This window comes from Loxodonta africana, chromosome 12 (assembly GCF_030014295.1).
Source record: "Loxodonta africana isolate mLoxAfr1 chromosome 12, mLoxAfr1.hap2, whole genome shotgun sequence".
Lineage (NCBI taxonomy): Eukaryota > Metazoa > Chordata > Mammalia > Proboscidea > Elephantidae > Loxodonta > Loxodonta africana.
In genome coordinates this window covers 85,704,300-85,718,074 of record NC_087353.1, presented here as the reverse complement: position 1 = coordinate 85,718,074, position 13,775 = coordinate 85,704,300, and the positions used below count along the sequence as shown (strand labels likewise).

At 43.9% G+C, this 13,775-nt stretch overlaps 1 protein-coding gene across 1 annotated transcript; it reads left to right on the top strand.

Moving 5' to 3' along the window:
• The first annotated feature begins 3,297 nt into the window (after positions 1-3,297).
• On the top strand, positions 3,298-7,686 carry SPN (sialophorin). The gene is made up of 2 exons (XM_023558931.2): positions 3,298-3,488; positions 3,879-7,686. Exons 1-2 carry the CDS (start codon positions 3,310-3,312, stop codon positions 5,188-5,190), a joined length of 1,491 nt encoding a protein of 496 aa, XP_023414699.1. The 5' UTR covers positions 3,298-3,309; the 3' UTR covers positions 5,191-7,686.
• Positions 7,687-13,775: the final 6,089 nt, after the last annotated feature.

Genomic DNA, 13,775 nt, shown 5'->3' with positions numbered 1-13,775 from the left:
TTTACAGGAGTAGATTGCCAGGTTTCTAATCCCACAAAGTGGCTGGGTGGGTTTGAACCATCAACCTTTTGGTTAGCAGCAGAGTGCTTAACAAGAGTTCCTTCTCCATGAAGATTGCAACTAAGGAAATCACATGGAGTAGTTCTAATCTGTAATGCATGGGGTCACCATGAGTCGGAATCAACTAGACAGCAACTAACTGTAAAAGAACTTTCCTTATTCTCCTTCCTCCCTTCCACCCCCTTTCCTGCTTCACTCTCTCAGTCTCTCTCTTTCTCTAATACGTTCAGAATCCGCGTGAACTCCTGAATTCTTCTTTATTCAACAAGTTAATTAATGCCATTATTCATTTATATACTAAAATGTCCCTGCATTGGCCAGTGAGAAACCCTTCAAGCTGGTTTCTTGATCCTTTGACATGCCTCCATCATTCTTTGAGCACTTTCTTCCTTTCTGATACAACAAGATGTTCTAGGCTGATCTTGTACTTTCCCTGCCCCAGCCCTGGAATCAGCCATTTTCCCAAGGAGCCCTGGTTCCTTTTCAAGGACAGTGGTATTTTGAAGCCAAATCTGGGTGCCAGATGCTGAATCTATTTTGAAGATAGAGCTAGCAGAATGTGCAGTTGAGTTGAATGTAGGATATCAGGAAAGAAGAGGAGACCCTATTACCTTTAGGTTTTTTTAAGACCCAGCTCAAATATATTGCTTTCCTCAAGTCTTCCTAGACATCCCCAGGTTTAATCCAGCCTCTATTTTAGCAAGTATTATATTATTTTAATTACTTACACACAGGCATGTCTCTAAAGGCAGCACAGTAATTAAGTAGCAGACTCTAGTGCTGCTTGGGAGAGCCTCAGCCTTTGGCCCTTGGACACACCTGACTTTGAATGTCATGTCTTGTATGAACCTGGGCGAATTTCTTAACTGTTTCGTTTCTCAGATTTGTTTCTCAGTTTCTTCACCTGTAGAATGAGGATAATAATATGTATCTCACAGGATTGCTGGGAGGAGTAAATGCTATATGGTTATAAAGTGCTTGGCACAGAACCTAGGCCATTATAAATGCCTTGCGCAGGTTATATAGCTTCTCTGTATTTTGGTTTCTTGACCTGTAAAATAGACTTGCTGTCTTGCAGAGGGAAACCCTGGTGGTGTAGTGGTTAAGAGCTACAGCTTTTAACCAAAAGGTCTGCAGTTTGAGTCCACCAGATGCTCCTTGGAAACTTTGTGGGGCAGTTCTACTCTGTCCTATAGGGTCGCTAGGAGTCAGAATTGACTCAACAGCAGTGGGTTTTTGGTTTTGGTCTTGCAGAGAGCCTTTGGTGCTGTGCCTGCAAACCGTGGGGGTGAGTTCATGGCTGCTGGATCAGCATTTTCTAAGTATTGCTCTTCTGTGATGACCACGCCTTGTTCGTATTTTTGTCATTTCTCCCTCCACCCTAGACGCTGGTTTTAGAGCTCTCATCTGGAGCCACATCCTCTCAGTTCTCCCTAGAGCTGGGGCCAAGGTATAACCTGGGGAACATACGACTTTGTCAGAGCAATTTGTTCGAAATGGCAATTTTGTCAAAAATGAATTTTGCCTCAGTGCTTTTAAAGACTGGAAATTTTTATGCAGTCTTTCAAACATTTTTATCTATTTTCTGGAATTAAAAAATTTTAAATTCTCCAATTACTTTATAATCAATTACTCCTGTTTTTCTGTTTGCAATACCAAAATGTTGATATAACCTAAATGTATGACGATGGAATGGTTTCTTTTTCTTGTTAAAACAGCAATGCATGTTCATTACAGAAAAATGAGCAAGGATAGTCACTGGTGTTGCAGTGGTTAAGAGCCACAGTGAGCTACAGCTGCCAACCAAAAAGTCAGCCATTCAAATTTACCAGCCACACCTTGGAAACCCTATGGTGCAGTTGTGCTCTGGCCTACAGGGTCCTATGAGTCAGAATTGACTCTATGGCAATGGGTTTGTTTTGGTTTGTATATAGATATAGATAGATACAGACATGAAAATATGTCCCCAAAACATTGTTCAGTAAAAAAAGAAAAGTGCAACCCTGTCTTTAGAATAAAATCTAATACAATAAAAGACATACAGACACTGTTACGAATGTTCATCTTGTGGTGTGTATGGAAGCTTTTCATTTTATACCCTTCTGACTGTTGGGAGAGGCAACCTACCATGGGCTCCAAGTAACTGCATGTTCTTGAATGCAAGGCCCTGACCACTCTTCACTCAGGTCATTTCTCAGTGTTGTGTTTGCAGTGATTAACTCCAACTGATGAAGTAAATGTCTCCCTTTCAGGGCAAAGAGCAGCCTTGTTTACTGACTGCTAAAAAAGGGGGAATTTCCAAATCAGAGTGTTCCTCAAATGCAATGCATTAACCTGGGTCCCTCTGTGTCATCCCCTGGGGCTTGGAGGCAAAGGGAAATGATGTAAACATAATGCTCATGTTCTTTGCTGTGCTGTGAGTAATAAATTCTATGTTTCTGACCCAGGAGTCTCATGTTTTGTGTCATAATAATTAATTAGCTTGCAAATAAAGTAGAGTCGCAGACTCTGACCCTGGCCTGCTTCAATTTTCTATCATGCACATGCATTACTTTTACAATATAAAAATCATTTTTGATTTTTTAAAAAGAAAGGCAAAAAACAAAAAAATACATACACACCAAAGTCAAGCTTACTAATTAGAGAGAAGTCAGAAAATGGATACCAACCAACAAAGAGTATAAGCAGCCCCCTATGCATACCTATCTGGAGACAACTTAATATCTTGGTAGATTTCTTAAGGGATTGTTTTCCATACAGGTTCTTACATCATTATTAGTCTTCTACAAAAATAAGATCCTAGCATATGCAGTGCTTGGTAACCAATTTGACTTAGGGAAGCAGTTCACTACTTGGGGACATTGTGGTGACCCCAGCTCCTAGTGAAGCAGCCAAGAACTCACCAGGGATCTCATGCAACCTGCAAAGGGTTTCACTGCCTCAGCTAGAGTCTTGCCCTGTACCTCTTGGGAGCTTTTGGGGTAGAAAATGACTCCACCCTGGGCCCTAACTTACAGCTCTGGGACCACAAAGAAAACCACTCTCTCCTCTCATCTCCACTACCCACCCTGGTTCTAAAGTACATATTCCACCAGTCACCCCATCCCTGCCCCAGCTCCACCTCTTGCCATCCCAATACCCAGCTAAGACTCAGGAATCCTCATTCCCAACTCCCCCCCCCCATTCCTTCCTACCTAAGCTGGAACCTCAGAACACCAAGGTGCCATCTCAGACCCCCAGAAAGAACAGATGATGGGGCTGTCATCAAGCAGCAGCAGGATGCTGAGGTGGGTGGAGCCAGAGGCCACTTCCTTTCCCCTGTGGGCCCTGTCTGCTCCAGTCCTGCCTCAGCCTCAGGAAGAGTTGGAGTGGCCTGGCCCCAGCCCTGTGCCCTTGGCCCCAACCCTGCGGTCTTATCAACTGAACTGGTGAGGGGGTACTACCTGGTGGGGCAGGGGTCTCAGTGGACCTGGAGATGTGCCTATGGTTTGAAAGCACCTGAATGGGTGATGAGAAAAGAGAATCAGGAGGCACTGGAACTGAACAGGGTCAGGGAAGGCCAGGAGGGGGTAGTCATTGTTGGGGTGCAAGCTGCCAAGGCCTGAGGGAGCCTATGGGATAGGGCTGATAGGGAGCTGTCAGCATCTGCTCCCTTGTTACTTCTGATAATAGTAAAAATCAAGGGTGGAAAAAGCCGTTAAACCACAGGTTGAGCCGGCAGTTGGTAGGGAAGTGGGCAGGAGGGGAGGGCCTGGCCAGTCTCTCCCCCAAGCCCCAGCAACTTTTATGTTCTGTTTCTCAAATTTTCCCGCCCTCAGGTCCCAAACTCTGCTCATGCCAGTTGCCATGGAAGTGGCCCTGCTCCTCCTCCTCTTTGGGGGCTCCTGGGCCCCGGAGGTGAGCACAGTGTCTTGGAGAACCATGACAACTTCGCAGATGCCTACTTCTTTGGACGTCTCATCCATCTCTGAGACACTGACCCTCACCTCAACGGCTTCCAATTCTAAGAAGATTGACAGCACAGATGACCAGCCACTTTCTTCAAATTCCTCTATAGCCAATGAGAAAGTGACCTCTCTTGGGACTTCTGTTGGTGTCAGCACTGTCCCCCCTGCACCTGAGCCAACAACCTCCCAGGAAGTTTCTGCCAAGAATTCATCAATGCTCCCGGAAACCTCTAATGCAACCAGTGACTCTGCTGTTTCCAGGGCAGTTAGCTCTCTGGGGTTCTACACTGAGTCCAGGGGAACCATAAGTGGCTCTCTGGAGACCTTCAATAGGACCAGTGGACCCTTTTTCACCATGACAACTAGCTCACTGGAGACCTCCAGTGTGACCAGTGGACCCCCTGTCACCAAGGCAACTAGCTCTCTGGAGACCTCCGGTGTGACCAGTGGACCCCCTGTCACCAAGGCAGCTAGCTCTCTGGAGACCTCCAGTGTGACCAGTGGACCCCCTGTCACCAAGGCAGCTAGCTCTCTGGAGACCTCCAGTGTGACCAGTGGACCCCCTGTCACCAAGGCAGCTAGCTCTCTGGAGACCTCCAGTGTGACCAGTGGACCCCCTGTCACCAAGACAGCTAGCTCTCTGGAGACCTCCACCATAAATATATCTACCACGGTTACCTCAGAGACATCCAAAAACACAACCACCAACTTCCTGTCACAGGGGATGAATGGCAACATGTGGGTAGCTGTGCTTGTGGCCCTGCTGGTGGTCATTGTCCTCGTGGTGCTGCTCCTGCTGTGGCGCCAGCGACAGAAGCAGAGGACAGGGACACTGACTCTAAGCAACGGTGGAAAGCGCAATAAGATGGTAGATACCTGGGCTGGGCCGGCCCAGGTGCCTGATGAGGAGGTGGCGATAACAACAGTGGGAGGGTCTGGGGGCGACAAGAGCTCTGGGGCACCTGCTGGAGAGGGGTCTGGTCGGCGGCCAACACTCACCACTTTCTTTGGCAGAAGGAAGTCTCGCCAGGGCTCCTTGGCATTGGAGGAGATAGAGGCTGGGTCAGCTCCCAGCTCAAAGGTGGAGGAAGAGCCACTGGTGGGCAGTGAGGCTAGGGCTTTGGAGGCCCCCACTTCTGATGGGCCTGAAGTGAGAGATGGGAATGCCTCTCAGTGCTTATGAATAACAAGAGTGGAGGTCAGAATCATTTCCAGTTTTTTTTTTTTAATCTTCTTCCCTGTTATCATCACTTTCAGCTTCATCCTCACCCAGCATCCTCATTCTACATCTTCACCCTGCATCCTTACCCAGCATCCTCATCTTGCATCCTCACTCAGCATCCTTACCTAGCATCCTCATCCCGTGTCTTCACCCTGCATCCTCATCTAGCATCTGCATCCTACACTCACTGAACATTTGTGAACTGATTGCATAAACCTTCCTCATCAACACCTACTTCTTCCCATAACTTTTTCTCCATCTCTTTTGTCTTTGGAGCCAGCTGCTGAGTCTCCATAATGCCCAACTTCCTTGACCAAGTATTTCTTGGAAGATCCTCCAGGGATACTAGAGTCTGAGAAGAAAAAGCAAATGACAACCCAGCAAACACCCACCTGGGATTAGCTTTGTAAAGTATGCTTGGCTCCATAGATTAGAGGGGTGGCTCTGACACTGGGCCAGCCCATGAAACTCCTGTAGCTCTGGGTCCCATCCTCTGTGCCAGCTGGGCCTGGAACTTTGGCTGAGTGGGGCCATCCATCTGTGCTCTCGGCTGTATCTGTGACCCTTCCCAGGGAAATTGGACTCTAGCCTGGCCAAACTACCACACACTCTCTCACTCAAGGACTGCGACAGCCAGAGGCTTTGGATGTTTCTCCCCTTAAAGAAAGAGGTGAGAAGAGTTTCTGAACAACTGTAGTTCTCAGAATCCCCAGCACCTGCGTGGATCTATTCATGGATATAGCTTGTGTGTAAGAGGTGAGGATTTATTTGGCAATATTTGTGAAGGGGTGATGTTGAATATGGATGGTGTGAGGGCGAGGTGCAGGGATCCAGACTGGGGGTGGGCACAAGGGAGAGACTGCTGATAACATATATGTCCTCATCTTTGCTCAGATGGGGTGAAGGTAGCAGAAGACTTAACTCTGTCTGTAGCCCAATAAAGAATGCTGGGCCTAGGTGTGGGCTCTTCATCTCAGCCACTACATCCCTTCCTCGACGCCACCTTCACTCTAACACACATACATAGAGGCAGGGGGTGAGGAGTCTGCCTTAATAGTGGGGCCTGGGTGCTGAATAATACTGTTGACCTTTCAAATCTCTGGTCTCACTGACCCTCCCAGGCTGTTACAGGTTTAGTGTTTGCATCTCCTCTCTCTCCCCAGGGCTGAGCTTCTCCCCTTCTCTAAGGTGAGGGTGGGCTAAATGAGGAGCAAAGACAATCCGTGGAGCCAGGGACTTCCCCTCTGGGTCTGGATTGTGGAGGAGCAGACAAGATCTAACTGTGCGTGCCTAAGACCAGCCCAGGCTAGAGCCCAGCGGGGTACATGGGCCAGAGGCAGTCGATATTTCCCCAGGACAAAGAGGAAATTTGCAAAGAGGAAGTTGTTGAGTCAGAGGGTGCAGTGCCTTCGAGGAGACTGGTTGACTTACAAAAAGAGAGTCAGATGGGAGCCCGTGACAGTGTGCTGGCAACGTGGCCTTGTCTGGGCAGAGAAGTGGGAGACAAGGAAAGCGCCCAAGTGGGTCAGGTCATGAGGTGGGGAGGGGAAGCTAGAGAAGGGGTGGAAAATGACCACGGATCCACCATAGCAGGTAGTGCCTCCTGTACCTGGTCATTGAGGAAGGGCTGAGATAGGATGGAAATCCAGCTTTTTCCCAGGCAAGCAGTGCTCCCATGGGGCTGCATCAGGGCACCTCTTCCTACTTTTCACAAAAACACTGGACTAATCGTAGCCCCTGACAGCAGAATGTGAGTTCCAAAAGTCTCTTAGATATAATGCAACTGCTGTCTGGGACTTGTCAAACCAAGTGTCCGAAATTAAGGTTTAAAAAATATTGTCACTGAACTCAGAGGTCATCAATTCCATCCGTCCCTCCTATCTGACAGATGCAATCATGACTGGTTTCCGGGTCCTGGGTGAATCCTGAAGGAAATGGTGTGGAGGTGGGTCAGGCACCCAATAGGGCTCTCACAGCCCAGAAAATGTTGAAGTATGCTAAGTGGTAAAATAGGGATGCAAACAAAATGTTATGAGTGCACCAAAAGAAGGGAGTGACATCTAGCTCCTGGCGAAGGGTGGCAGGGTGGGAGCTCTCACTAGAGAGTTTAAATTTCACTGGGTCTTTGTCATATTCACTGCTATATTCCTGGTGACTTCTTCGCCTGACCCATCGTAGGTCCTCAGTAAGTATTCATTTGAATGAGTGAATGAGATACCTCCTGAGATTTTAAAGGAAGAGAAGGATTTTGCCAGGCTGAAAAGGGGGAAGGGCATTCTGGGCAGATGGAACAGCAGGTGTAAAGTCCTGGTAATGGAACTGTGAGCAGTTCGGTGTAGTGTCTTTCTTGAACAAATGGAACGGAGGCCTTTCAATTCTCTAGAGGGGGCAGGGGGAAGCAAAGAAAACAGCAGATATTGTAAGACCAAAAAGGAAAAAAAAAAAGAAAACATAAAATACAGTGATAGAAGAGGACCACACATATCAGTTATGAAAATAATTGTAAATGGCTTATTGTACTTACAGTCATTAAAAATCATGCTTTCAAAAACTTTGTAATAACTTTGGAAAATCCTTACAATTTAATGTTAAATGGGGAAGAAAACAAGTTACTAATCTATATGTATATATGATTTTAGTTTTGTAATAAAAATTTTAAAATATCTACATTTATAGGAAAAATAAAAGACTTGAAGGAAACACCCCAAATGATTACTGTGGTTATCTGTAAGGTGGTGGGTTTGTGGATCATTTTTATTTTGTTTATACTCTTCTGTATTTTCCAAATTTTCTACAATAAGTATCTACTACTTCTACATTTAGAAAAAATATTAATGAAAAAGGCGGTCAATGGGATATAATAGGGGGGGCCTGGTTTGAAGGGCGTTGTGGGAGATGAGCCTGGAAAGGGAGGTTGGAATGTTATGAAGGGCTTGAGAGTTTGCATTTAGTTCTGAAAGCAATGGGCAAGTTAACACACTTTAAATCTACTCCTCTCTCCTCAGGCCTCAATAAGTGATAACATCATCCGTCTGGTTGCCCAGGTAAAACAAATGCCTTAGAATCATCCTAAAACCCCACTTTTCCCCCGTCCTCGTTCAGGTAACAAATCCAGCTGATTCTTCTTCCATCATCCCTTGGGTCTCTTCCTTATCTCCAGGCCCACCACACTGGTCTGGTCTTTTGGTTTTTGATCCTAATCCCTTCCATCCTCTGCCCATGATGGTCCTAGGCTGCACTCCAAGGCTATTGGGAGAGAGTCCATCCTCTTTAGTAAGGCACACAAGACCCCTCAAGATCTGGCCTGCCGCACCTCTGCCTGGCCAGCCCTTGGCACACTCTATGCTTTTCAGCCTCATCAAATTCTTTGTAGCTCCCTGAATAGGCCACATGCTTTCTTTGGGAGGGGGGGATAGTTTAAAACATTGAAAATATTTATTTTGTCCAGACAGTAAAATAACCTTTTTAAAAAAATTTTTACAAATATTAATTACCAGCATATTCCAGTTTTTTAAAGAATAGAATTTTTACTTACATACACGCATACACTCAAACACAGCGTATTATACATTGTCTTTTTTTTTTTTTTAGTCATCTAGTGTTGCCATAACAGATATACCACAAGTGGATGGCTTTCACAAAGGGAAGTTTATTTTCTCACAGTCTAGGAGGTTACAAGTCCAAATTCAGGGCGTGGGCTCCAGGGGAAGTCTTTCTCTCTCTGTTGGCTCTGGAGGAAGGCATTTGTCCTGAGTAAGGGCGGTGTTACAATCCCACCCTAATCCTCTTAACATAAAATTACAATCACAAAATGGAAGACAACCACAGAATACTGAGAATCATGGCCTAACCACATTTTTTGGGGGGACATAATTCAATCCACGACATACATTATCTTATATTTTATATGTTTCAATTTTATTCTCAAAGATGCACTTAAAAGCCTGGTTACAAATAAAGCTTTGTCATCCGAAGTCAAAATTCCAGATGGAAGAAGGATTGGATAGGGAAGGTCTTCGGAAACCTACTAATGCAATTACCTTTTGCAGGCAGAGAAAGGACCTTAATGCATGGTTCTAAAGACAAATCAGTTCTGAAAATGTACATTAAGCCTGATTTCTCTCTGCATCCCTGTTTCTGACCCTTGACCAAGTTCAGGTTGGGTAGTAGAGTCTGTGAGTGATGAGTTAGCTGGGAGCTGCTGTCAGCCTTGAAACCTCCAGGGATGAGGGGATGAGAAACTGATTCCATGCCTGAGTAGCCAGGCTCAGCCACTATGCTAGGAGTCAGATCAAGCTAGAATTGTTAAGGAGACAGAAAAATACAATCAAATGGTTCTAAATCCCCAAAGTAGTAGTGTCTTAGGCTGGTGTCTTAGTTATCTAACACTGCTATAACAGAAATACCACAAGTGGATGATTTTAACAAAGAGAAAATTATTTCCTCACAGTAAAGTAGGCTAAAAGTCCAAATTCAGGGCATCATCTCCAGGAGAAGGTTTTCTCTCTCTGTTGGCTCTGGAGGAAGTGTCTTCTCATCAGTCTTTGCCTGGGCTAGGAGCTTCTCCGAGCAGGAACCCTGGGTCCAAAGGACGTGTTCTGCTCCCAGCACTGTTTTCTTGGTGGTATGAGGTCCCCCTGTCTCTGCTAGCTTCTCTTTTTTATACTCCAAAATAAATACGCTCAAGACACAACTCAGTCCTGTAGATTGAGTCCTGCCTCATCAACACAACTGTCACCCATCCCCCCTCATTAACATCATAAAGACAGGGTTTACTACACATAGGAAAATCACATCAGATGACAAAATGGTGAACAATTACACAATGCCAGGAATCATGGCCCGGCCAAACTGATATACACATTTTGGGGGAACACAATTCAAACCTTGACAGCTGGGTTCTCCAGAAAAGCAAAACCAGTAAAGCATATAAATATATACAGTGAGAGGTTTTATATCCAGGAAATGGTTCATGTGGTTGTAGAGGCTGGAACGTTCCTAGTCTGCAGGTCAGGATAGAGGCTTCACCTGATTCACATAGCCACAGGGGTTGGTGAACCTAAGATCGAAGATCAGCAGGTCAGAGGGCAAGGCTCTTGCTCACAGCCTGTGAAGATCAATGAATCCCAAGATGGGCAGGCAAGAAGGCAGGTAAGCTGCTAGCTCCACCCCAAGAACTGGAAGTCAGATGACCAGGAGCCAGGTGCAGGACCCAGGGTGAGCAAAAAGCCCACGAGCCTTGCCAGAATGTCCACTTATGATCAATGCAGGCTACATGCCCAAGGAAACTTCATTTCAACTCATTGGCTACTCACAGCAGATCTCATTATGGAGGTGATCACGTTATATCAAATCTCATCATGGAAGTGATCATAACATCATACGACCTCCAAGCCACTGAGAACCATGGCCTAGTCAACCTGACACACGACCTTAACCATCACAAGTAGTAATTGCAGATCTCAGATAAAAGTAGAGAGAAATATTTTTAAAATCTAAGAGGGTTATTGATTCACAAGCTTATACAATCAGTGACTGTCAAATTCTGGGGAGGCTTGGGGGAAACTCAGGGCATTTTGGAGATAATAAATTGCAAAATTGCAAATGGGTAGCTGTGTGCTCAGGTATTCAGTGCCTACCTGCCCAGCCTGTGGCATCAGGACAGTCTGGCTGGATCATGGCCCAGATCCCAGTTCCAACAAAGCAGACTCAGTATTAGCCATGGGACGATCTGGAGAGGGGCACATACTGTTTTCTGCATCTTCACATTTTCTGCCTGAATCCAGCCCACAACACATAGATCTTGACTTCCTGCCAAACTCCTCCTGAACCATCAAGTTTGAGCTCAAATGTCTGTGAGGCCACACTTGCTGCCTTGACCTTGAACAGAAGTTGTATTTTGTCTCCATGTCTACAGCTCCTCATGTGACAGCAAGAACAGCTGGGCTGTAATTATGTGAAGCTTTCCCTCCCTCATTAGAGTAAGAGCCCCTCCAAGTTCATGTGTCACCTTTGTGCCTCCAGAACCCAGGGCCTAGCACAGTCCCTGGTACATAGTAGCTACCTGGTATGTACCTACTGAATGGAAGAATAAATGAATTAATGAATGAACAATGGTTTTAAAATAAACCCATGGCAAAAAATTAGTTCTGTCTCTTGAGTTAACCCTGGCATCCAGGAGGATGGCCTGGAGGAAGTGAGGCCCAAGATGAGAGCATTATTCTAGTCCAAGTTAGATACTGTGGAAGTCTGGCCTAAAGCAAGAGAAAAGGTCAGGTTTAAAATATATTTATATAGACAATAAAATTTTTATTTTTTAAGTTATTTAAAAAATTTTTACAGAGAATATGATTTTGAGAACTAATTGGCTGCTGAGGTGATGAGGGGAAAAATTGAGGTTAGATGTCAAGGTTTCTATCTTGGGAGACTGAAGAGATGCTGACATGAAAATGCAAGAGGATAAGCAGTTTCTGGGGAAAACATCATGAGTTTATTTTTAGAACTGTTAGGAGGAATATTTTGGAGATGGTTAGAAATAGAAGCCGAGAGCTTGAGAGGGAAGTCAGGGCTGAAGAGTCAACTGATTATAGATAGCAATTTAAGTCATAGCATAGGTGGATTAATGAATGGATTATATCATTCACTGTGCATAATGAAAAGTAGAAGACAGCTGTGGAGAGAATTAGTGTATTAGGGCAGACTAACTGCTATAACAAACAAGCCTAAAATCATCTCAGTGGTATAATTCAAGAGATGTTTTTGTTTTCTACCTAAAATTTTTTTATTGTGATAAAGTATGTATAACACAAAACTTACTGCTCTAACCATTTTAAATGTACAGTTGAGTGACATTCATTACATTCACAGTGTTGTGCAACCACCACCATTCACCTCCAAAACTTTCTTGTCACCTTAAACAGAAACTCAGAATCCATTACACGTGATGACTATCAATTTCTCTCTTCCCTCAGCCCCTGGTAACCACTGATCTACTTTTACCTCTATGCATTTGCCTATTCTAGATACTTGTATAAATGATACCACGCAATATTGTCCGTTTACGTCCAACTTATTTTGCTTAGCACAACGCTTTCAAGGTTCATCCACGTCATAGCATGTATCAGAACTTCAGTTCTCTATATGCCTGAATAATAATCCCTTGGGTGTACAGTGATTACCACATAAGGGCTTATTTCTGTCATTTTGGTATTTATTTCAGTGTATTTTATACCTCATTTTTTCCCATACTGACTTCTTTTGTGCTTAATTTATTTTTTGTAGCAAACCATTTTTATTCTCTTCTCATTTCCTTTTGTGTAAATTGTGAATTGATAACTTACCTTCAATAAAAATAGCGTACAAAAATTCTGTTCCTGTATGGCTCCATTCCCCTTTTATGTTGTCATTGTCACAAATCACATTTTTATTCACTGTCTGCCCAGTAACACAAATTTATGTTTTTAACGTATTTGTCTTTTTTGTCATGTAGGACATAGAAAGTAGAGTTACAAACCAAAAATACAGTAAAACTGGCCATTATAACTACCCATGAAATTACCTTTACCTGGAGACCTTCATGTCTTCACACAGATTCCAGTTACTGACTAGTGCCCTTTCATTTCTACCCGAAAGACTACCTTTATTATTTCTTATAGGGAAGGTCTTGCAGTAAAAAGCTCCCACAGCTTTTACCTGGGAATAGCTTAATTATTTTCTTCAATTTTGAGGGAAAATTTTGCCAAATACAGAATTTTTGGTTGACAGTTTTTCTTTCAGCATTTTAAATATGTCATCGTACTGCCTTCTTATCTCCATGGTTTCTGAGGAGAAATCAGCATTTCATCTTATTGAGGATTCCTTGTATGTGGCAATTCACTTCTCTGTTGCTGGTTTCAAGCTTCTCTCTTTATCTTTGGTTTTCAACAGTTTGATTATAATGTGTCTCAGCGTGTATCTCTTTGGGTTTATCCTCCTTAGAGTTCATTGAGCTTCTTGGATGTGTAGATTCATGTCTTTCGTCAAACTTGGGAAGTTTTCAGCCATTATTTCTTCAAATACTCTTTCTTCTTCTTTCTCTCGTCTCTTCTGGGACTCCTATAATGCAGGCTTGATGGTGTTCCACAGGTTCCTTGAGCTTTGTTCATTATTCTTTCTCTATTCTTTTTTCTTTCTGTTCCTTAGACTGCTGTTGAGTACCTCTAGTGAATTTTTCATTTTAGTTATTGTAGTTTTCAGCTCCTGAATTTCTGTTTGGATCCTTTTTCATAATTTCTATATTTTTATTGACATTCTCATTTTGTTCACAGATTGTTTCCCTAATTTCCTTTAGTTCTTTGTTCATGTTTTCCTTTAACTCTTTGAGCATATTTAAGACAGCTGTTTTAAGATCTTTATCTAATAAGCCCGGTGTCTTCCCTTTCTCGGGGATGGTTTTTATCACTTTGTTTTTTTGACTGGACCATGTTCTCTATTTCTCTATATGCTTTGTGATTTTTTTTTTTTTTTTGTAAAAAATGGGACATTTGAGTAATGTAATATGATAACTC

Coding starts and splice junctions, on each gene's coding strand:
- SPN (XM_023558931.2), top strand. CDS start 3,310: ATGATGGGGCTGTCATCAAGCAGCAGCAGGATGCTGAGGTGGGTGGAG. Junction 3,489..3,878: donor CGGTCTTATCAACTGAACTG/GTGAGGGGGTAC, acceptor TCCCGCCCTCAG/GTCCCAAACTCTGCTCATGC.